The sequence below is a fragment of the Juglans microcarpa x Juglans regia genome, chromosome 3S (genome assembly GCF_004785595.1).
Source record: "Juglans microcarpa x Juglans regia isolate MS1-56 chromosome 3S, Jm3101_v1.0, whole genome shotgun sequence".
Lineage (NCBI taxonomy): Eukaryota > Viridiplantae > Streptophyta > Magnoliopsida > Fagales > Juglandaceae > Juglans > Juglans microcarpa x Juglans regia.
The window spans coordinates 3,194,727-3,219,844 of NC_054599.1; the positions used below are offsets into that span (position 1 = coordinate 3,194,727).

Genomic DNA, 25,118 nt, shown 5'->3' on the forward strand with positions numbered 1-25,118 from the left:
AGTCAAAAATGGAGAACCAACAACGGAAGGGAGAAAGGTGTGGAAAAATCAGATTCTGAAAATAAGGTTTCGCTGAAGACAGAAGAGGTGACGCCGTGCGCAAACACTGGGTATCTGTCACAATGCAGGTGCAGTATAGTCCAGGGTTCGTCGAAATGTAGAAGGTGGGAGTTGGGGGGAAATGTGTTTGGGGGGAAAATAAAAAGTAGTACTCTTCGATATATAGGAGATGTCATTGGCGCCCACAAAATGTATTGTGACGTAATTTAGAGCTTTACAAAAGCTAATTCTTTTTACAGCGACTTTAATCGTCGCCAAAGACAATAAACGCGTTGCAATAGCCATGATCCATGGACCAAGTGTACAATTGGTGGGGTTTCATTTTAAAACAAATGGCGATTTTTAACTCGCCGCTAAAATTTATATTTCCCAGTGATTCCTATTGCAGTGACTAATATATCGCCAGTAAAGACTGATTTTCTTGTAGTGTGTCTTGATTGATCAAGGATGCTTACTTTTCTCGAGAATTCTTGGAGATCTGATCTGGTTGGGTTGGTAAAGGAAATGACAAAACATGAAAGAGATTTATAATATGGGGTATGATACCAAGTACTTGTGGCCAGTGGCCACTCGTAAAATTTGTAAGAAAATCATCGGTAAGGCAAAAATACCATTTACTAGTACTCCATATATTTTGTATCAAAAGATGACACAAATTATTGAGCATTTTGTGGTGCATGGATTTTAATTAACTCACTGATAATATTTTGACCTTAAAAACTAGTAGAACGTCGTCATAGTCGCTTGAAATGCGTTATAAAGTTATTTTGTGCGAACATCAGTATATAGCCTTTATTAATGAACGCATATAGTACTACTTGCCCTATATTGTACGTGGTTTCTTTAACACTCTTCATGCAACAGTGCAAGAACAGTAAAAACACTTGTTCCTGTCCGGGCATCATTTGACATTTGATGTCCAGTGTTTTATAGGCTAGTGGGATTAATTCTAGTGTCAGTACTGCTGGTAAGTTGTATCTTGATCATCGTGATGCATGCACTCGATCTCTAGCTAGCACCGGCCTCCATGTTTCAATGATCTTATCCCCTGGCATCAGAAATTCTATATGGAGTACTGCAACGTGTTAGTGAATCATAGACGTTATAGCCGGTGCAGCCTACCTTTTCATGTAACAAAATAAGTGGAGATCTAGACTTCAATACTAGTACTTTCAAGAGTAAAATCAGTACTCTTCTGTACCAATATTATCTATGTCGACGAGTAACATGAATGCATTAGAGCATTCACAATAAATTTTTTATCTTATTTTTTAAAATATATTTTTAATTTTTTTTTAATTTTACATATTAATTTTTACAATACACTATACACCAATTTATTTATTTATTTATTTTTATATCATTTAAATATTATATTCTTTAATATTTTATGGGAAAAAAGTATAAAAAGAGAGAAATTAATGTGGGAGAAAAATACAAGAAAAGAGAATAAATAAATAAATGTTTACATTTATGCACAGTCCGCGTTATATGTAGCGGCAACATAGAGCGTTCACAATGGATGCACGTTTTGGCTACTTTCCTTCAAATTTTACATAAAAATGGATTTTATAAAATCCATTGACAACGTTCTACGATGGTTTTTGTTCAAAAGCTTCTTATGGAAGTTCTCCCTCTCTATTTTTTTCTATTAACTTTTCTTTCCTTCTCTTTTTCTTCTGTTAGAAGTGATATAGATATAAAATGATTATTAAAAAAATATTAACACGTGTTATTTTTCACAACTAATTATAAAATTATGTTTTAAAATATGGAATATTTCTTTTGTAAAATACTTTATAAAAAAATAACATTACCTTACAAAAATATATATCATTTAAAATATATATATATATTATATGCAGGATATCTTTATTCTAAACAAAACCAAATTCACGCGAAAGATCAGCAGTATCACGAAAGAATTCTGAATACTCTTGTAGAATTTTTAAGATAAGACTGAAACGTTTTCTTGGCGTAAATTTTCTTTTACTTGGAAAGCGCCAAAATTTGTAGCTTTTTTTTTTCGATGGAAAATTGGTTGGAAAACGGACCTTCTGTAACGTGGATTTGAGGACAGAGTAGACTCAGCAAAACCGTTTTCTCCGTTCTCTTTCCTAATTTTGAATAAAAAGGATTGCCCGGTACACGAATTTGTCTGAAACTTGTTATTTTCCTGGGAAATTATTATAGGAACCGTTTGTTTGTTAACATGAAGCTGACTTCAAAAATTCAGTACATTTTTATTCTGTCTCTTCGCCTCTAAAGAGATTTCTTTTTTCTTTTTTAATTGAAGTTTTTGGGTTTGGGTCGGTCTTACGGTTCATACCTTCTCGTCAATACGCGTTGCGTCTCCGTGTTAATTTTCTTGTAAATATATAAAGTTCTTGAATTTGCTTCTTCGTCCGGCTGTTGTTGCTTCGTGTTGATGTCATTTGCCTTTGGTAGTACGCACATTTTGACATTTTCGCTGGTAATTCTTTCACATTCTCTTATGCGCTAAAATCCATCTTTGCTGTTTGGCTGCGAGAAAACTGAGATGAGTGTAACAAAAGAAAAAGAAGAGAATGTTTGTAAAACCCAGGATTCTTACTTTAATCTTGGAATTTAAAAGTGGAAGTTTCCTTTCTTCAAAGACATTTTATTGGATCGAGTTTTCTGTTCTTGAAGGACCAAATTAGTGTATTCGTAGATTTGTTAATTGGTTTGTTTCATTCGAATATAGATTTATGTCCTTCAGTGTTCTGTAAATCACCAATGCAGGTCAGGTCGGAAATCTTGAGGTTGATTTGGAAAAGTTAGAATTTTTGTTCTTGAATTGGGAACTTCATTTACAAGGGAAACTGGATTTCTTTTGTCTTGGGGGAGGTTATTAATTCCAAGTAATTTGCATTTTGGTTGAGTTGGAATATCTTTAATCATAGGATCTACTATGCTTTTGACACAAAGAACTTTGTCGTTTGGAAGTTATGACGTCATGCGAAGGTAGGCGCCATCGTCACAATCTGGTGCCCCTAGCTGCACTGATCAGCAGAGATTTGAAGAGTGAGAAGATAGAGAAGCCCACAGTGAGATATGGGCATGCGGCTCAGTCTAGGAAAGGGGAGGATTATTTCCTGTTCAAGACTGATTGCCAGAGAGTCCCCGGAAATTCTTCATCGACATTCTCTGTATTTGCGGTAATACACGCCCTTTCTTTTTTTAAGTTTGAGAGCATTTTTTTTTCTTAATTCGTAAGACCGATGCCTTCGGTGAAATGCATTTCAACGTTCTGTAATTACTAGGGGTAATTGTGGTTCAAAAAATTGTACTTTCCTCCTCTTCTTTGCATGACCTTCTTGTCCTTAATTGTCTTGTTAAGTTGTGTACACATATCAATTTTACGTAGCTATAGATGTATTTTCCAACAGGATGAATATTCTTCTTCTGATATTCAGATCTTTGATGGGCACAATGGAAATGCCGCTGCCATTTTTACACGGGAGCATTTGTTGAATCATGTGTTGGGTGCAATGCCCCGTGGACTTGGTCGGGAGGAGTGGCTTCAAGCTTTGCCGCGTGCGTTGGTTGCTGGGTTTGTGAAGACTGACAAGGAATTCCAGAGCAGAGGCATGGAAATTGGCCTCTTTCTTTGCTTTTTTGTTTTTACCTTTTGAAGAGACTATACTTTGTTTTCCTGTTTATTTCAAGTCTTTAGTCATATTTGTTAGGCATGATGATGAACTAATTCTTTCATATCTTCATCCCATTATCTCCAGGAGAAACATCTGGAACCACAGCTACATTTGTAATAGTTGATGGTTGGACAGTGACAGTTGCATCTGTAGGAGACTCTCGATGTATTTTAGCTACTCAGGGTGGCACTGTTGCCACCTTAACCGTTGATCATAGACTCGAAGAAAATGTAGAAGAGTGAGTATCTATTTGAAAGCCCTCATTTGTTACATTTTCTTCTATACACTGAGTTGTTCTTCATGATTGCAGGAGGGAACGTGTTTCAGCAAGTGGTGGTGAAGTGGGGCGGCTTAGTATTGTTGGGGGTGCTGCGGTAAGGTGCTATTATTTATTATTTATTTTTCCTTAAAATCAGAATTATATTCTGATGTTCCTCTCCCAAGTCTTTATCATTTATTATTTTACATTGGGTAATAGGTGACTTATAACCCATGCAGATTGGTCCCCTCCGTTGTTGGCCCGGGGGTTTATGCCTTTCTAGGTCAATTGGAGACATGGATGTTGGGGAGTATATAGTTCCAATACCATTTGTCAAACAAGTGAAGGTACATGTCCTCATCTTCAATCTTTTTTGTGAAGCTTATGCATCATTGATGTCTTCATCGTGAATTCTAATATTCTTCTTTTGCATGAAAGCTCTCAAATGCAGGTGGGAGACTTATAATTGCATCTGATGGCATCTGGGATGCTGTATCTTCGGAAATGGCTGCCAAATCTTGCCGTGGGTTGCCTGCCGAACTTGCTGCTGGGCAAGTTGTGAAGGTTATTTAAATTTGTGACTGCTATATCTTGTGACAACTTTTACTTGAATTACCATTCCCTTCAATATTTTAGCAAAAACCAGGGCTAATTGTATTCTTACACTAATCTGATCCGTAATCATATTGTATTTGATGGAATCCTTTATAGGAAGCATTGAGGACAAGGGGCTTAAAGGATGATACAACTTGCATAGTTGTTGACATAATTCCTCCTGATAATTCAGAACAACCTTCAGCTGCTCCTAAAAAGCAGAGCAAGCTGAGAGCTCTATTTTCCAGGACGAGGTGCGGAAGTTCTGCAATTAAACTATCCAAGAAGCTCTCGGCTATAGGTATAGTGGAAGAATTGTTTGAAGAAGGCTCAGCAATGCTTGCTGAAAGGTCAGTATGCCTATTTTGGAAAGTGGTTATATTTGAATGAGCTCTTAAGCTTACAATTGTGCACTGCTTGCTGCTTTCCTTTTCCCACTATTTCATCTATTGCAATCTATTACTTCCAGAAATTTATATAGTTATGATGGGTAAATGTAGGTTTTTATCTGAAAATAGAAAAACAATTTGATAGCATGAGCGAAATGTGTATGATGGAGCATGATAGAATGAGAAATATGGAAATCTCTAAAATTTCGATTCGATTTTATATGAGCGGTCTATTACTGTTTGTGATTTTTTGCTTAGTTTTGCTACTCCAAATTGTATTTGGCATTCAGTCGGGTATCAAAATTTGAAATTGCAAGCTAGCGTATTATAAGGAACCAGAATCCTGAAATTGGACTCCCACCTTCACAGGGAATGGGGTGCACCCCTCCCTTCCCCCTGCCTCTCTTCTACTGGGGAAGACTAACTTGGTTTGCATTGATACAAGCCTCTATAACTATTTGGGGCATGCCCATGGTGGAGAATCCTTTTAGGAGACGCTTCAAAATTTTAAAAATCTGCCAGTATCTGGTAAGCTAGCAATTCTAGGAGCACACATGAATAGAATCGGAAACTGCTCATAGCATATTCTGTATCTTGATATATAGCTGCCCAAAGAGAAACATCCCCAATACAATCTATTCTAATCTGGGTTAATGTTCAAGAATGGTGAGGTTTTGAGTAACCAAACGGAACTATTCTGTGTAGTAATCTTTATTCAGCAAAAAAAAAAAAAAAATATATATATATATATATATATATATAGAGAGAGAGAGAGAGAGAGAGAGAGAGAGAGAGGAATGGAACTATTCTGTGTAGTAATTTTTTATTAGAACTTGCGTGATCTTCTGTAGTCCTTACAAAGGTTCCAAGGTAGGGACTTGTGTGTCGTGGAACCTTGTATTGTCGAGAACTAATGTTGTTCTTAGTTACCCTGTGGTATAATTTGATTGCCTTTTCAGTTTGGTTCTTTGTACTCATGATGGCTCGTTTCTTATCATCTGAATGATCATAATATGATGAGAGATTTTTATTTTACTAAATTTTTCTCAATGTTTTGCAGACTGGGAAATGATGAGCCCAGAGGCCGATCGACATCTGGCCTTTTCGTCTGTACAGTATGCCAAGTTGACCTTGCTCCAAGTGAGGGCATCTCTGTTCATGCTGGTGCCATTTTCTCCACCTGTTCAAAGCCCTGGCAAGGCCCTTTCCTCTGTCCTGATTGTCGCAATAAAAAGGATGCAATGGAAGGAAAACGCCCCAGTGGAGTTAAAGTGGCATAACTCTTAATATTGTTTTACCCGATTCTTTTCCTTTTAATTCATTTTTTCAGATTGGCGATTGATTGAATCTTTCTGTGATTTTGCATCAAATGTATATGTAATATTCAGAAATAATGTAAGATATTTTTAGCATTATAGTAATACAAGCTTTAAGAAGCAACTGGACTGGGTTTGGGAAATTGAAGATGCAACTGGGCTTAGCGTGAGTTTTTTTCTTTGTTTTGAATCTTTTGATCCTCTTTTTCTTGAAAGAAAAAAGAAAAAGAAATTATCACGAGGTTTTTTTGTTTGAGTAGCTTTTATGATGAGGTTTCCAAATAAAAATATGTTATTGATAGAACTCTTTTTCATAATTTTTCTTGATGACATTGAAATTTTTTCCCTTGTTCATCTTTCTTTCCATTTCTAGTGTTGGTGTTCATCTTTATTTTAGATACTATTATTCTAAGGGTACATTTATTTTCTATCATTATCAGCTTAATACACAATATAAAAATATAAATAGCAAAATGTATTTTACAACTATTCATATAAGGGTTTTCATATAATTCTTTGAAGAGGCAGGAACTCACTATTGACACTAATAGTTATAATTGCTTCTAAAAAACAATATGCAAAATTAATTTTTTTATAAGTAAAAATATTATATATATAAGAAGGAATAATTAAGTACATTGAAGGTATACAAAAAAACACCTTACCCATATTAGAAGCCCCTAATGAACCAAAACTTTCATGAAAAATAACCCAAAATACACTAAGCTTGAACCCAACCTGTTGTTTCCCGCAAAACTAAAACTCTACCCGAAAACCCAACCCCAACCCTAAAACTCTACCCTGTCTTCACAATGCCCTCCCTTTAGACTTCCCTCTAGTTGAGCTACCACCCTTAGCGTCATAGTTGATTGCCTAAGAAAGACATTGTAACTTCCTGCTTTTCTTGAAACTTGATTTGGTTTCAAGCGCATGACTTATCTCAATCGCAATGATTAGTTCTTTAAATTGGTCTTCACATTCTCCATGTGAAATTTTCATAAGCTGCTGAATCTCGTTAACTTTAGGCAGAATCCAATTCGCTATTGCATGAAGAAATACCAGGGGAGCAACATTATCTCCAGACGGAGTATCCAACTGAACTCCCGACTCTAGACATTCCTCTACACAAAGCACCAACACCAAACTCATTGGTTCTCCAGCAACTCCATTGGTTCTCTCCAATGGTATTAGGGTCCCCGTTGGAGATTATGGGATGACAACAAGTCCCTTCACCTCTGGGGTGATAGTGGATCATACCTTCAGACCTCGGCAGTACACCATTTTCCTTCAACTCCGACGAGGAAGCCATAGTTTCTTCGGAGACCAAGGGTGTAATATCAACTATCGGTCTATCCTGTATTACATAAGGCGATTCCATTATTGATGTCTCTACGTCGATACTCGATGTAGACCCTACTTCAAATAACCCAAATTTCCTTTTGACCCGTCATACTCTCCTAGATCTAGTTATAAGGACGGGGCCGAATCTGATTTTTCGTTTTCCTTTATCTGAGTTTAAAGGATTTGGGCCTATCTTGTTTGTTACAACCCTATTGCCTCCAGCTAAAAGCAGATCTATTTTCGTAGACAAGAAAGCTATCGCTACCTTCAACTCGACAAGTTGGGTTTCCATCTCCTTTAAAGAAATGTGCATCTCGACAAGCTGGTTCTGCGGCGTGATTTATAGACCCCCCCTCACTCTAAACCCCCAAAGCATGACCCTTTCTTTAAAGCTGCCGCATAAGATCTCCTCGCCACCGAGGATGTACTTGGGTCTTTATGATTCACCTCCAAGTTCTCCCTCTCTCCCACGCCACCTACATGTCTGCTATAGCCCCCCTGCCACTGAGTTGGATGCGACTCCCTGACAGAGCCATGTCCGGCAACACCTTTTTGTCCTTCCAAACCGTCACTCCAAAAGGAAAAATCACACAGCACCTCTCTCATTCTTCTCCAGCCACTGCCCCCTCCTCAGTAATGAAAATAAAATTCCTCCTCCCACCACCACTATACTCCTCCACCGCCATATAACGTCCTCGAGCATCGATATGCCATGAAACTACGACTAGCTTCCCTGACAATGGAGAAAAAATCATGTTTCTCATCCTTTGTGCACGCATCCATGGCCTTAGCCAGCCACTGTACTGTTGTTGAACCCAGAACCAACTTAGAAATCACCCTTCGACTCCTTTTAGTAATGACCAACATACTCCCCTCATTTACCAATGTAAAGGATTTAGATTCTATGACCAACTTCATAGGAGAACCCATACTGGGCAGGACAGTCGTGAAAAAATAGAAAAATAGATCAAAACCCAGTTGTCATCTCAAGGATATAAAAGACACCAGATCGGAGGATGACCGACGTCGGATGGCTCTCACAGGAGTCGCTGGAGCCCGTCGACCTTGTCTGGAGCGATGGTGAGAAGTCACTCGCCGGTTGTCGACGTCGTCTCCAAGAAACAGAGAGAAAACTTGCAAAAAAACCAGGTTGTCGACGCCAAGACCTACGCCGGACAGCCCTCAGCGATTTCGCCGCGGCCCGTTGACCTAGTCTGGGCCAATGGTGAGCTGTCAATAGCTGGTGGTCAACGTCATCTCCAAGAATGAACTTGCGAAAAAAATCAAGTCGCCAGCGCCAGGACCTACGCCAGACGGCCCTTAACAAGGTCGTCGGGGTCCGTCAACCTTATATGTGCCGATGGCGATGGGTCACTCGCCAATCTTAGGTGGTTGCATGGTGGCGGCTTGTCTTCTCTCTCGTAGGAACCTAGTTTAAAATTACACTTATTGGCGTTATATGCTATATCTAAAATTAAATTTGATAAAATCCTATTAAACCTTAATTATTATTTTTGCTTTGCAAAAGCGATAAAGATAATTTTTAAATAAAAAATATAATATAAAGATTAAATTAATTAAATTAATTTTTAAATATAAAAAGGGCCTCACTCAGAATTTTTAGGCCATTCAATCTATTGAGAAATAGAGCGGCCGACCCGATCTCTGATAATCCACCACCACGCAGGCGGTAGGTGTCTAAGTGTTATAATTATAAATAGATTTTATAAAAATATATTTATAAATTGAGGTAATTTTATATAAAATAATTTTATATAATATATTATATTTATTTTATAATAAAAATAATTTTATAATTTAATGTATAATTTTAAATTATATCAATTTATAAGTTTATTATTAAAAATTTAATATTATATTAATTTATAAATTTATTTTGCTGTTCTCTTCGTTAAACCGTTTTGTACGCAATTGTGGACCATGCATATGATCATGTAGCACGTTATCTGTTTATTTGGAGAATGACGCTAGGGGACTAGATTGGACTCATCAAATTTATCTTAAATTTTGATAAAAATTACATATTTTTTATATATCTAAAACTTTCTTATCTATAACTTCATATTGAATTAGTTATTGAATTCATCAAAATAATAATATAATATTAATTTTTTAATAATAATATTTTATTTTTTTCATATTTTATAATTACACTAATTATATGTTAATTAATAATTTAATTTGATTCTTACATTATTATTATATGACGATTGGAGATTAAACGTGAATAAAAAAAGACCATTGGAGATTAAAAGTGAATAAAAAATAGATTTGATGAGTGAACGATAACCCTTTAAATTTGAAGAAACGTATCCATTTACTGTAACTCAAAATTTCACAATTATCTCTTTGGCTAATCCAATGCAGTTCTATTTTGATGAAATTCATCATATTTTACATTTGACTAGACTCTTGATGAAGCCAATGTCAATGCTCTAATGCTATTTGTATTATCATTATCCTCTAGGGCCCAGTTTTATTATCTTCATCTCATCTGAATCGTACAGTAATTTTCTCTATCTAAACACATTATATTTTCTCTCTAAATTTTAAAAACGTCCACTTAAATAAACAGTGACTACTGACAATGAATAATGTGTGAACAGAGCATAACTTATATGAACAGTACATAAATAGTGAAAACTAACAATGAATAATGCATGAACTGTTTATAAATAGTACACTTTTCTGCTCTCTAATTAACAGTAGGACTTGCACATTTTTCAAATTTCAAAAATTAAAAACTATCACATCTCATCTCACTATCCAAACACATATTTTTTTTACAAATTATTTTATCTCATCTTAATTTAAAATTTTTACTACCATTCAAAATATCTAATTTCATCTCCTCTAAAGATGCTAAAGTGCGTAATCAATCGGGTCTATCTTTCTTCCACCCCCAATAATTCGTTGACGTGAAAAGTATAGAGCCAAGACTCGCCTCTTAGTCGGTCTATTTTACTCTCTCTCTCTCAATTTATGGTTGGTTTCCGTCAGTATCAAGGGTGGAAGAGGGAAACATCCTAATTCCTAGTGCTGATAAATCCGGAATATGAGTAGGAAACATCCTAATTCCTAATGCTAATTCGGGTACCCTTGGCATACTTTCTGAGAAATTTCACATCACATTTTGATGGCAGAAGCAAAGAAGTATTCGAAAATGTTATTTTGTTTTTTGTTTTTTTTTTTTTTTTTTTTTTTTTGTGTTAATAGTAGTAACAAGTCTCCCCTTCTCCAGTTCCCGAGTCAACTGCCCTGTTAAACTGAGAAACTCCATATTATATTATGTTATATTGTGAAGGCAGCAGGAGCTACCAACACAAATAATTATCCCAACACGTTGTTTGTTTTATCTATCGATCCATAGAGTAATAGGTTGTTGCTGGTGAATTGGGATATGGCTTCTTTCTCCGGCCTCTTTGTTTTCTTTCTTCTCTCTTACCTCGTGTTGCTTCTTTCGGCCCAACAAGAAGAAACATACAGTTCCCATAACTGTCCTCCCTTCTACCTTTGTGGAGATCTGGGCAGGATCGGCTTCCCATTCGCCAATACCACACACCCAAACTGTGGTATTGGCATCGTAGATTGTAGCAAAAAACCTGCGATGATTCAACTGGTGAAAGGTGAACTGGTGAAAGGTGATCATAGATGGTACGAACTTAGCTTCATTAGTCGTGAGCCTAATGCTTATGTCCTGGGTATCCGGGACCAGACGCTTTCGAAGAACCTGTCTTCCGGTAGATGCGAATTCATAACGAATCAGACTATCTCCCAATCTCCATTCATCTCTTTTCAAATCCTTGCACCCAATCGGACCTTTGTCAAATGCATCAGCAGTGTCCATGATCCTGGGCCGATGGAATCGGGCGATATTACGTGCACAGACAATTATAAAATTAAAGTCTACGATAGTCATCCAAGCGATGGTATTCATATTCCTTCTGAATGTTCCATTATTCAGCTCCCAAAAAAGCCGGGGCCAAGTGACAGTGAACCGTACGTAACCGGTGAGTTCGAACTTCGGGTGAATGTGTCTGATGATTGTTTCGAGTGCCATGAGAGAGAAGGTCAATGCCAGCTTGACGTCGAGAGAAAATTTATTTGTGCAAAGGAAGGTATGGGATACACAAAACCATTCATCATGAAACGGCCGCAGAGAAAAATTCTTTTTTTTTTTTTTAATATATTTTTACATTAATGTAGTTATTCCTAATACACGTGCTAGTACTGTGTAATTTGTTCCGTGCCATATATATATATATATATATAGAGTTCAGTACTCCTCTATATATATATATATATATATATATATATATATATATGAGCAGTAGCTTTATATATAGGTGATTGATTGGGATTAGTTATGAATTTAGATGATGAGATCAAATATTAGAAATAAGTTTGTGGCAATGAAAGAAATCTGTATGAGCTGGCTGACGGTGCTTTGTTACTTAATAACCCTTTTAAAGATTTCAAAGGGATCCATGCCCATTTCTCCGCCAAGCACTAACACCATTTTATTGTATCTTGTTTGCAGGGCGGAAGCACAAGAATAAAGTGTTGGCGATAGCCTTGGGTACGTAATTCAGCTGCCTCTTCAATCTAATTTTTGTTTCTGTTAAATTGATATTCATTCACACGTGCCATTTGATTGCTTATGGAAATCATAATATTCCATCATAATATGGCATCGACCCCCACCCACCTATCTCCCGGAGATCACCAGAGGCGCAACCAGAAATTTGAAAGCTCATTTTGTGTTTGTTGTTTTTATTTTTTATTTTGTATTTTTTTGAGGGGGAAGGGGTGAGGCTATAAAAATATTAACCCGAGTTCCTGAAATTTTGGGGGCACCAACAATACACCTAATTCTGCCCCTGTCCGGGAGCCAAATCCGCCACCACACCACCCCATTTCTAGAGATTAACACACAAATGCTTCGTCTATTGTGTCTTCGTCGCATATAAATTAATTGGCAATACCTAATTTTGTCATGAGCTTTGGTCATCGCTCAATTTTCTAGATTTCTATAATTCTAGGGCATTTATTATATAAGGAATCTAGTGAGAGACTTCCTACTTACGTACATGACTTATTCCTGTTCCATGATATTCTTTAGAGGCTTCTTGTCTACCTGTTACTCAAAAGTTAACTCATGTACCAGTTAAGATAGTAGAATCCGGGCATCTTTATAATTTTTGCTTCTTCATTTCTACTCTGTTATTACCTACAGAAAAGGCAATTTTGCTCAGTTTCTTGACTGCCTAAATACATTGTTTGAGTTACTCTGGTCTATGCGCCAATTTATAATATATACTTTTTCTTTGATTACAGCCACTTTATCTGTTGCCATTGGAGTTCTGATAGTCATTGGCCTCAGCTTCAAGCGAAAGTTTAGATCCATTAATGTTATAAATCTTTTGAAGAAGGAAAGTCTCATTCATCAGAGTGTCGAGACCTTTATAAGGAATAATGGACCCTTTGGTATAAGAAGATACAATTACTCGGATATCAAGAAAATGACCAACTTCTTCAGAGATAAATTAGGCCAAGGAGGATATGGTAGCGTCTACAAGGGGAAATTACAAGATGGATCTTTGGTGGCAGTAAAAGTTTTGAAAAAATCAATAGGAAATGGAGAGGAATTCATAAACGAGGTTGCTAGCATTAGTAGGACCTCACATGTCAACATTGTCACTCTTAGGGGCTTTTGCTTTGAGGGTTCCAAAAAAGCTCTCGTTTATGAATTTATGCCTAATGGATCTCTAGAGAAGTTCATATACAAAAAAGATTCACCATCTGATCATCAATTGCAGTGGGAAACATTGTATAATATTGCAGTTGGCATAGCTCGAGGATTAGAGTACTTGCATAGAGGTTGTAACACTCGAATCTTGCATTTTGACATAAAGCCTCACAACATTCTTTTAGATGAGAACTTCTGTCCAAAGATTTCGGATTTTGGCCTTGCAAAAGTATGCCCTAGAGAACAGAGTATCATATCAATGTTGGGCGCAAGAGGAACTGCAGGATATATAGCTCCAGAAGTATTTTGTAGAAACTTCGGAGGGGTCTCTCACAAATCAGATGTTTACAGCTATGGAATGATGGTTTTGGAAATGCTTGGAGGCAGAAAGAATATAGATGCTGAGGTTGATCGTACCAGTGAAATATTCTTTCCGCATTGGATTTATAAGCGCCTTGAACTTGATGAAGAACTAACATTGCATGGTCTCATGACTGAAGAGGATCGACAAAATGCAAAGAAGATGACAATAGTGAGCTTGTGGTGCATACAGACTGACCCGTCAAACAGGCCAGCAATGAGTAGAGTTGTCGAAATGTTGGAAATGAGCCTTAACTCCTTGCAAATCCCTCCTAAACCTTTCTTGTCTTCCCCGTCAAGATCAGAAGTTGATTCTTCGACTATAATGGTTCTATCTCATTCTAGTTCTATAGTGGCCTAAAAAGAATCTTTTTCTTGGATATGAAATCTTAATTCTCGAAAGCAACTGTGTATGTTTTTTAGTTTTTTCAAATTTTAGCTTGTTGATGCACCTTCAGTTGAAGACTTGCCTAACTTTGCTTGTCTAAAATATGCAGTATTATCTGGCTTGATGGCTCGGTCCCATCATATTATCTGGTATTATTTGGCTTCATCCCATGTCTGGGTACTTATCAAGCCCATCTAAGGGCTAATCGAGTACAGAAAAGATATGTTTCATCCCATTTTTGGAAGCTTTTGCTGACTCTGGTATGTTTATGCATTTTCACAAGGAGGGACAAAACCTTGATTGAGTTGATCTGTTTGCATAAGGATTATATTCCTTGGAAAATAGATACTGCTAATAAGTAATTTGGCCAAACAATTTTTACAATACTAAGATTTATCTTAAGGATTAGACCCAAGCAATGTTGGAGCTAGTTTTAGCAAAGGCTCTAGGGTGTTTGGTTGAAATTTCCTGGCGAAAAGAAAGCAAACCCTGGTCATGCTACCATTATAAGTACAATTAAATCCATGTCTCACCCGATTCAAAAACTCTTCGGACACATCCTTCCTCCCAAACCTTGTTGGGTGTGAGCCACCTTTGGACCAATCAACCCATGTAATGCTCCTATTTGAGTCGATGTCCGGGTGAGTTTTGGTCACGAGGGTTGCCAAGTAGTGCTCATCCATGTAACATGGAGGCTTGCAATGATCCTCAAAAATGGGGTAGTATGTGACATCTGATACAATCTCTACAGCCAGCTTCCGGTGAACTTCGAACCATTGGTTGCCTTTACGCCAGTCGGACAATGATATCATCGGCCACATGCGCTTATTGTACCGCCCTCGACCCATGGGTCGTGGATCATCAAATGAGCCAACAAAACTATGGTTAGAGTTGATGAGGTAGTTGTAAATTGTTGTAAAGTTGAATAGAGGAATGCATGTTTCGGAGAGCAACACAAATCTTTCATTGGAGAAATCAAGTAGGGCATTAGCTAATAGGCGCCTCTCCGCATCCATCATTGTGGCTTGTCCCCATTTCACGGGCTGCAAAACAAAATACAATCCAATTTAATTTGACAAAAACGTAGCCAATTGGTTCTTATATAATGCTATTTTCCATCTCAAGTCTTGTCATTTTTTGTCATATTTATTAATGTAACACATTTTAAGTGGTTTCATGTGTCAATATCACTTAACATGTGACACAAAGCAAGTATGAATGGAATAATAAAATTTTGGACTAAAAAAAGCATTTCTTGTTCCCCTACTTGAGGGAGTACTAGACGTACGTTAGTCCCTATATGCATTGCACTATTCAGCTAGGCTCTAATGTTCAATTTCTGAGCGAGTGTGGTGCTGCCATGGTAACAACCATACAGAAAATACCGACTTCTGGTTGACCTCTCCTTCACTTTTTGCTAATGAAACCCAAAAATAAATTAAAATAAAAAATCCAAAACACTTTCATTTTTTAATGGAAGAGTGTGTTAATATAAATTTATAACCTTGCTTGGTATCTTCCGCTTATAAAACACCGAGGATTCTTGTGGCTCTTTGGTGAATTCAGGTGAAGTATGGAGGTAAACCGAATAGAGCCCTGCATATCCCTTGAAGAACATTTCCCATAATGGTCCCAACGGCAAGCTTCCCCTGCTCAAGAACATGAACGCCACCTTCCGAGTCCGATTGTTAGGGTACTTACTGATTCGCGGCACCATTGATGCTCTCCACATTAGCTCCTCGTCGCTCATCTCATGCCATAGCTCCTCGGGACCTATAATCCAATCCTCTAAACCTCTACTTCCACTTGAAGATTTGAACGGGGAGGGCTGCAAGGAAGCAGCCGATGACGAATTATTGCAAAGACAGCAAGAACATGATGAAGGCTGCAATGGTGGCATTAGGAAGTAAGACTCATCTGAAGACAGAAATTTTCGTGCACCATTGTTGATACAAATTCCTAATGTCATCACGAAAAATGACAGTGACAAACAAAAGACTATGGTGGTAGTGACATGGAAAGTACTACTTCCCCTTATAACTTTCGTAATACGTTGGCAGAGTTCTTTTCCAAACAACACAGTGATCTTACACTGCTGCATATCTTTATCTAGCTTTATCTGATCCATTAATGTAAGATCAGTCCTCGATACGTTCATGTTTTTAACGTATGACCCAAGATAGTGCATGGGGCAGGGTCTAAAAACTTTTGAATTGAACAGAGGTTATAATAATGCAAGGGCACATGGGAAGTGCCAGGAATAGTACTGTGGATAGCAGGCTAAAAACGTTGATCTGTTATGGATGGATGCATGGGTGATGAGCCTTGGTGTTCACGGGCTCATATACACGAGAATATGGGGGCCAGGGGAGATCACATTTATCATGTGTACGTTAGGCGATGGTTCATCCAAAAGAAATGTCCATGATTCAGGGGCGGACCTTTTGAAAAAAGAAAGGTCTAACACACAAGGTAAAACTTCAACTGCATGGATCAGATCAGATCGAGAAACTCAAGAATTTTACCCCTTTGAAACGTAATACAAGGAAACTAACCAACCAAAACATGTGGATGCAAAGCTAATATATTATCATGTTGTACTTGTGTAGCCCTTCATGGAAAATACAGGTGTTTTAGAAGGCAAAAGTGTCTTGCTGGGCCAGATGCTCTGCATAATGCCTCACATTCAGGCGGTTCCACCCCTGCTCACATTTGACACCAATCGTAAATCCCTGAACTATTAACATTTATCGTTTAAAATGCTTTGGGCTGGGCTTCTCTCAGTACTTATTTGGATTCAGAAATAAGATGAAATAATTTTAGATAAAAGATAAAAATTAAAAAAAATATTATTTAAATATTATTTTTTAATATTATTATTGTTTTAAGATTTGAAAAAGTTGAATTATTTATTATACTTTGTGTGAAAATTTGAAAAAATTATAATATTGAAATAAGATGAAACAATTTCCGAATCCAAACGAGACCTTATTTGGATAGTAAGATTAGATAAAATGGTTTTAGATGAAAGTTAAATAAAATATTATTTTTTTTATTATTAATATTTTAAAATTTGAAAAAGTTGAATTGAGATTTGAAAAAGTTGAATTGTTTATTATATTTTATGTAAAAATTTAAAAAAATTATAATGATGAGTTGAGAGTCTTGCACCGATCTCCGGTTCCATGCACTCAATTAAAAATCCCCCAAACGGCCGAAAGTTAGAAAGTAAGGTCATTAATATTGTCATGAGTTGTTTTTCCAAATCCTATAAAGAATAAATATAGATAGAAGTTACTGTTAGAGCAACCATTTTGTATACATGATGTGGCATCATCTAGACTACACATCTCCCAAGTCTAAAATAAAAAAGGTAGAGAACTAAAAACAGTCATATAGTGAGTGTAAAGTGTGTACTGTTACAGTAACTTCTCTCTAGTATTACTCTTCTATAAATATTAAGCTCAATTTGTTTAGTAACATGGAACTAAAGTTACGTACGTAGACTCCTGATGAAAAAAAGTTATAAATTATAAATATCATATATCATGTATACATATATATATATATATATATATATATATTGAAAAAGCAAATTAAAGAAAAATATTAGGACTACAGCATGCATGCATTGATATATAAGCTAATTAAGTCACTACGCCTCCCCGGTGCTCTAAAGAGGCACGCCTGCCTTTGAGGGCTGGGGGATGTGCATTATGCTGCGTGGCCAACAAATACTAGAAGGCGTACGTACGTGTTCCATTAATTCTAAATCTTCCACTGGTCCGCCATTAAAACAATTAGCTAGCTAGATGCACTACTTCTGCACATATATATACAACATTAAGTACTTTTGATAGCTGAGATGATCAGGACGACCTAACTAATTAATTAGTCGCATTAATTTATATTATATGCTGATCTTAAACGAGTATCTGGAGTAGTACGTACTACTGCAATTACCATAAAACGATTCATGCATTATATCCACATTGCTGCTAATTGCCATAGATTCAATGTAGATCATAGGTTGGCCGAAGTTAAAACGTACGTTCATGTCTGGTTTGGATACAAAAAGCATCTAGCTGATCTCATTTCATCTTATTTAATTATTATAATTTTCTTAAATTTTTAAATAAAATATAATAAATATTTCTACTTTTTCAAATCTCAAAACAATAATAAATTTTATTCAACTTTTAATTTTTATATCAATTCCTATCATCTCAACTTATTATCAAAATCTCACCTTAAGAGAATCACAATCCACTTAGCCAGTACTCATAGCCCAATATCTTTCAATTAGAAGTGTTACACACACATAATAAAAAAATTATAGAAAAGTAAATCTATAAAGTAATGTGATTTTATGTAATCCATTAGATCTATTTTATGATAAAAATAAATAATTTATAATCTAACGTGTTACATCAAGCGCATGCATATATCACTTTGTGGGTCTATTTCTATATGTAATATTGATGTTTTTATGACTAAAGTATTTTTCTTAATTTTTTTAATATATATTATAACAATGGATCATAGATCGACCTGGCCTGTTATTATCATTTTAATAGTCGTTTTTCTGTTTGATCAAGCGGTCCCATTTTTTCTTAAAACGGTTTTTTTATATAAAATGTCTAAAGGAGGTATATATAAGTACCAATTAGCTAGGCAGACTCAGATCTGCATGCATATATGCTGCGCGCAGTCTGCAGATGCTAAACTATACGCGCAATAACTTATCGATTTGGAGAACCATAATTTATTTATCATTCATTGTCTAACATCATGGGATCATGAATATATATACTTTGTTAATTAGTTAGCAATACTATGCTTGCGTATGAAAAAAGATGCATACTTTCCCCAAAATGCTGTTATTAAAATGGACCTACATATTTGAGTAAAATTGGTGGCAACAACTTGCGGCTAACGAGGTAGATGATGATCATCATCCATTATTGCATGCATGGGGTCATTCATTAATAATTATTTATTTCATAATTGAGAAATTAACTTGTGCCAATCATGCTAATTACATAATATAAATAATTAAACCTACATTTTAATTTCTATCAAAAACTTTTGAAATAAATAGTGATTTTATATTATATATATATATATATATATGTTGAGTTTGAATCCCATCATATCCATTGATTGGTTTTGTTTTTTCTTTTCCTTCCGTTTTTTTATTTGCCTTCCATCTTCTCTCTCTTTCTTTTATCTTCTCTTATTCACCTTTTTTTCATCTCTTTCTTTCTTCTTTTTTCTTCCACTTTCTCTCGGTTTCGCATTTTTGCTGTGAAGTTGATTTTTGTTGGTATAGATAAAAAAATTTTAAATCTATTCTATAGAGTTTGAGTTGTGTGAAATTAATTTTTTCAGGTATAATACAATGTTGTATTTTTTACTTTTATCTTCTTGTAAAACTTGTGTTTTGGTTGTATCATTTAGTGATACTTTTTTTGTTTTTTCTTTTCTTATGATTTAGTTTTTTTCATGTGTACTGTATGACAAACATTTTTTTTTTTTTTTTTGTCTATTCTGTTATAGTGCAAGATTTTTTTTCTTTCAGGCTTTTTCCTTATAGGTTAGTATTTTTTAACTTGCTCAATGTGTATGAGTATGTAATTGCATAGATGTTGAAATTCTGATTTTGTGTTATTGCTCGATTCTGTTATGGCATAATATTTAAAGAATTGAGCCACTGTTTAAATTTGCTAAAACAAGTATGTTTGACAGTTTCAAGTTTATAGTTTGGATAGTATTATATATAAATTTGTATGTTTCAAAATTTGATATGTAATATATATATATTGAACAAATGTAAAATAAAAGCATTTTATAATATATTTTGTTTATTTTTGTTTTAGTATAGAAGATAAAACTTGTAAATTGTTGTCTTATTATCTTCTTTTGATGTTATGGTGACTAAGTGGTTTGGGCTTTTTGTTTCTGGTTGGTATCTCTTAACTTTCTCAATTTGGACTTTGATTTGGTCTTTTTAGCAAATTTATGCTCAATATTTAATATTTATTATCAGTATTTATTGAGCATAAATATTTAATATTTGTCTGTTCAATATATGATTTGGTCTTTCCAACAAATTTATGTTCAATATTTAATATTCATGATCAATATTCATTGAGCATAAATATTTAATATTTGTTTGTTCAATATATGATTTTGTTTGTGATTTATTTACATTATTTTATTATTTCTAATTGTGAATATATTCATTGTGTAAGGTTAAACTTTTTTTTTTCAGGAGGTTTCGAACAATAACGCATTGGACTTTTACTTTAATGTTTGTCTTTCTCAAGTTTTTCATTTTGTAGTTATTACTAATATTTTTTAATTTCGTTATAACATGTGATTATTAATTTATTTATAGTTTGAGGAGTGATCAAGAGTTTCAAATTTGTCAACAAATACATTTTTTTCTGGCCCTTTTTTTGTTGTGGAGCTAATTTTTCATGGTATAGATAGAATTTTTTCAAATCTGTTCTATAAAGTTTGAGTTGTGTTAACTTTTTTTTTTCAGGTATGATGTCATGTTCTATTTTTTTTTATAATGTAGTGTTGGTTTTTTTTATTCTGTGATTGTTTGCCCTTTTTATTCTTGTAAAGGTTTTTTTTTTTTTTTTTTTTTTTGTATCATTTGTAGCTGTCTTTCTTTTTTTGCTTTCTTATACTGCAGTGTTTTTTTTAGTATAGTGTGGCTTCCTTCATTGATTTTATTTTTAGGTAAAGTTTGGGTTATGATCTCACTTCTTTGGTTTGGTGTCCCAAGCCAAAAGAATGGGTCAAAACTCAAATTTTCTGAAAGGGGTACATTTAGTAATTTAAAATTTTTTATATTTTGCACTGTATTGTATATAGATTTGTTGAATTTTAGATTTTATGATATTGCTTCGTTCTCTTATGGCACAAGATTTAAAGAAATCAATCAAATTCCAAATTTGTTGAAAAACGTATATGAATTTGAAGCTGGATGGTGTGCAGTGTGTTCTTTGGTTTGCATGTTATGATTGTTATGTGATATATTTTTATATTGAAATAAAAAATAACATGTCATTCTGTTTGTTCTAAAAGAAAGAATTTAGATGATAATGGTTTTCTTAAGATGATGGAATTTTTTAGCATGATTGTCTGCAATAATAATCTTCAAATGAAAGAAGAAATTGTTATGATCTTATTCTATCATCTAATGAAAATCCTCTTTATTTATGTTCTTTGTATTGGGATTAACAGTTTGATGAGTTGGATGGTATGCAGTGTGTTCATCATCTACAACTCTCTCTCTACGTCAGCGATCTCTTCGGATTAGAATTTCTTCCACTGATCTCTACTTTCACTTTTTTTTACTCTTTCATTCTCGCTAAGATTGTTTGGCTGCCGAGAAAGTTCAAATGCTTTCACACGGATTGTTTTTTTAAATTTCTCTCTCATGTTTTACCGTTTTGTGACTTTTTGAGGATTTGGTGCATTGGATTTTTGGTTTTGAGAAGAATTTGGTGGAGTTTGTGGTTACGGAATGGATATTTCTGTATTTTTTTTATGTGTTTGGTGAATTTATTGCAGTGTTGGGTCCTTTGCAGTGTTCTGTGTTGGCCGTGTTGGGTAATTTGTTGTGTTGCTGGGTCCTTTGCAGTGTTTTGTATCTCTTGGAGAAGGGGAGCTGTTATTAGGCTGTGATAATGTGTTATAGTGTGGGTTAATTCACAAGTGTTAATAGGACTTCATCGATATAGCAAGGTAATCATCACCCGAATGACCATATTGCAGTTTGTGGTACTTTCTACAAAAGGCAATCGAGGTTTGGGTGGGGTTTTGTAGCCATTCGATGTGAATGACTTCTTTCTTACGCATGCTGTCAATATTTCCACCATTTTGAGTTTCAATTTATTTATACATTTGATATAAATATACTGGATGGGAATACTCTTATTTAGTATTATAAATTTTTTTTACTATATGATTTATAAATTTGTAAGAAAATATACTTTTTTTATAGTGCATTTGTGTTATTTTTATTTCTATCTATATATAGTTCATATATATATATAAAATTAGCATGAGAAACACTACTATGCCTACTCCTTTTGACACCTCCATTTGACCGCTGGTCAATTTTTTTTTTTTACTTAGTGATTAAGGAAGTGATTATAAATGTATTGGTGTATTTTTTTATTTTTTAAATGTATTTAAATATATTAAAAAAATGTGAAAAAAAAAACTTTTTACCTTGGGCGGTATGCCCAGGGGTCAAGATGGGGCGGCATAGTAGCCGCACCCAATTAGCATATATATTTTATCTCCACACGGTAAACGTCCCTTGGACGTTTCATTACTACTAGAGTGTGTGTATATATATGTATATATATATATTGAGTACGAATCCCATCATATCCATTTAGTTTTGGTTTTTGGACACGCATCCACTTATTATTACATGGTTAGTGCCTCGATCCCTACACAAATTAATGGTGCATAATCTAATTCTTCATGTCTGATTTAGCTGAGCAATTTTCTCTTGCATTTCTTAATATTTTCTTGTCCTTTTTTTGGTGCTAGCTAGTTGATTATAGTGCTCGTGCTTAAGTGTTGGAACCATTTAATGCATATAGGATTGGATAAGGCTAGCAACGTCGGCCATTTTCTCCAAAATTCCACCTTGTCGATTCCTGCCTTAAGATGATCATCAAATGCATGCCAACATAGTCCATTTTCAGAAAACGTTAATGGCTGGCTAAAAGAACTTGCATGCAGCATGCTCCCACACAAAAAGGATAATATTGGTCCATATATATTTTAAATTGCGACCTACAATATCTATACATGTATATGACCTCTAAATCACTGCTGATCATAATCCTTGGTCGACCGATATTCTTGCAAACGGCCGGCACCACTCAAGCTACATCTATACATATGACCACTGAATCACTGCTGATCATAATCCTTGGTCAACCGATATTCTTGCAAACCGGCACCACTCAAGCAAGCACCGGCATTAATAAAGGTTACTTTATAATAAAAGTAACTTTACAATCTGACAAATCACATTAAACCACATCAATTTGTAATATATATTATATTTTTGTATAATCTTTTTGTGACTAGACTATTTCTAAGAAAAAAAAAATTATTACTGATCCGCATATCATTTTAAATCTTGTCATCTTCAAATATATTTTTTGATGTGATACATAATTTTATATATCAATTAATTAGATTATGCCATTTAACATGCATTAATTTGTGACTATAAATCATAAATTTTATGACAAAAGAAAGAATATTAATACTAAACACAAGTTAAAAGTGTGCAACTTTTGTGAAAGCTTTTGTAAAAAAGTAAATCCTATTAAAAAATATTTTTTTATAATTTTTTACAATGGAATTTATTATTTTATAAAAAGGTTATACGAGATTATATATATATTAGAAATTTATACAAATCATTATTACTAAAGATTGGATTTAACAAATAGGTTGAACTTTGTATTTATTGGCTATGGTTTAATATAGATCAATATCAACTTGAAAAAAAAAAATAGGTCGAAGAAAAGTAAACCGTACGACAATAGGCTAAACAATAAGATCACGATTCATGATGATGACCAGTGATAGGATATCATTATTGACCGATGACTCAGCCACCACAATACATGATGTGATTTTTTCAATTAAGCAGGTGGGTGGGAGACGTCTTATAATTAAAGTTTTTTTTTTTTAGGCTTATAATTAAAGTATTTACATGATATAATTAGATTTAAAACATAAATTTTAAATTTTACAAATTAAATTTTATTATTTAATTGATTATATATAAAATAAAGTACTCTATACACCGGCTTAAAAATAGAATAATTCTTTCAATTTATCCTCCCGTTCTTTTTTCCACTTTTTTAGTGAAGTATTCTTATTAAGAAAAAATAACATTTGTATTTGACTTGTAATGTTATTTTTGTCCTAGTGATTATCACGTTAGAAAATAATGGAAAAAGTTGTTTTGCCGCCTCAAAATTACTGCTCTAGGTAACCGCTTGGGAAATTTATTTTTTAGTTTTTTTTTTAACTTAGTGATTAAGGAAGTAATTTTAAGTATATTGGTATATTTTTTTATTTTTTAAAAATATTTAAATATATTAAAAAAATGTGAATAAAAAAATAAAAAAAAATTGCAAAACACACTTTTGATAACAATGAGCGGTGCTACTGAGGCTATAAAAAAACAATTGGTCTAGCTGTAAAAAAAAAATTAAAATATAATTACAAAGCGATCATGTAGTTGTGCATCAAATTATAAAACTCTTTTTATTATAAAATAACTTATCTATTGTATACTGTTAAGAAAAAAACTTATGCTTTGATCATTCATTTCCTGGGATAAAATATATATGTAAAAACATAGGTCGTAACTAACTTATAATAATAATAATAACAATAATAACAATAATAATAAATTAATAATAATTAAAAAAATGTTGGAAATGCATGCAGCTCATACTCCATGCATGTTGGGATAATGGGACTGAGCAGAGTAGCTAGTTTGATGCATTGAATTCTAGATGAAGATTATCAAAGGTATTTAATTAATTAAGAGATAATAATATATTAAGAGCAGATGGCATATATATATATATTTTTATATAAGCTCCATAAATATAAATTAGAACAAATAAATAAAGACGTTTTAAATGTTGACTGTTGAGGAACCCAAAGGACAGAACACTAGTACTACTGGCAATCTTATTTTAATCCGAACAGGTATATGAATGTAGATGTCATGCTTGCCGGCGTAAGTACGAAGTAGAATGCAAACATCGTAAAAGTACGACACATAATTAATTAATTATTAATCATTATTTATCATTTTTATCATTTTCACTTACTTTATCATTAATTTTATTACCTATTCGAAGTTAACTTCAAAAATATTTTAAAAATATTTT

General features: G+C 34.2%; 3 protein-coding genes across 3 annotated transcripts; 2 read left to right on the forward strand and 1 right to left on the reverse strand.

The window, feature by feature from the left end:
- The first annotated feature begins 3,012 nt into the window (after positions 1-3,012).
- On the forward strand, positions 3,013-6,428 carry LOC121257166 (probable protein phosphatase 2C 15). The gene is made up of 8 exons (XM_041158073.1): positions 3,013-3,239; positions 3,498-3,669; positions 3,819-3,972; positions 4,045-4,108; positions 4,233-4,340; positions 4,432-4,557; positions 4,705-4,937; positions 6,037-6,428. Exons 1-8 carry the CDS (start codon positions 3,030-3,032, stop codon positions 6,254-6,256), a joined length of 1,287 nt encoding a protein of 428 aa, XP_041014007.1. The 5' UTR covers positions 3,013-3,029; the 3' UTR covers positions 6,257-6,428.
- A 4,477-nt stretch (positions 6,429-10,905) lies between these two features.
- LOC121257165 (LEAF RUST 10 DISEASE-RESISTANCE LOCUS RECEPTOR-LIKE PROTEIN KINASE-like 2.4) lies at positions 10,906-14,165 on the forward strand. The gene is made up of 3 exons (XM_041158072.1): positions 10,906-11,772; positions 12,195-12,233; positions 12,992-14,165. Exons 1-3 carry the CDS (start codon positions 11,055-11,057, stop codon positions 14,122-14,124), a joined length of 1,890 nt encoding a protein of 629 aa, XP_041014006.1. The 5' UTR covers positions 10,906-11,054; the 3' UTR covers positions 14,125-14,165.
- A 161-nt stretch (positions 14,166-14,326) lies between these two features.
- On the reverse strand, positions 14,327-16,279 carry LOC121257862 (glycosyltransferase BC10). The gene is made up of 2 exons (XM_041159112.1): positions 15,656-16,279; positions 14,327-15,194 (listed from the first exon to the last, which is right to left on the reverse strand). The coding sequence occupies exons 1-2, from the start codon at positions 16,277-16,279 to the stop codon at positions 14,550-14,552; spliced, it is 1,269 nt and encodes a 422-aa protein (XP_041015046.1). The 3' UTR covers positions 14,327-14,549.
- Positions 16,280-25,118: the final 8,839 nt, after the last annotated feature.

Coding starts and splice junctions, on each gene's coding strand:
- LOC121257165 (XM_041158072.1), top strand. CDS start 11,055: ATGGCTTCTTTCTCCGGCCTCTTTGTTTTCTTTCTTCTCTCTTACCTC. Junction 11,773..12,194: donor ATTTATTTGTGCAAAGGAAG/GTATGGGATACA, acceptor TCTTGTTTGCAG/GGCGGAAGCACAAGAATAAA. Junction 12,234..12,991: donor AGTGTTGGCGATAGCCTTGG/GTACGTAATTCA, acceptor CTTTGATTACAG/CCACTTTATCTGTTGCCATT.
- LOC121257166 (XM_041158073.1), top strand. CDS start 3,030: ATGACGTCATGCGAAGGTAGGCGCCATCGTCACAATCTGGTGCCCCTA. Junction 4,558..4,704: donor CTGCTGGGCAAGTTGTGAAG/GTTATTTAAATT, acceptor AATCCTTTATAG/GAAGCATTGAGGACAAGGGG. Junction 4,938..6,036: donor TCAGCAATGCTTGCTGAAAG/GTCAGTATGCCT, acceptor AATGTTTTGCAG/ACTGGGAAATGATGAGCCCA.
- LOC121257862 (XM_041159112.1), bottom strand. CDS start 16,279: ATGGATCAGATAAAGCTAGATAAAGATATGCAGCAGTGTAAGATCACT. Junction 15,195..15,655: donor AGCGGAAGATACCAAGCAAG/GTTATAAATTTA, acceptor TTTGTTTTGCAG/CCCGTGAAATGGGGACAAGC.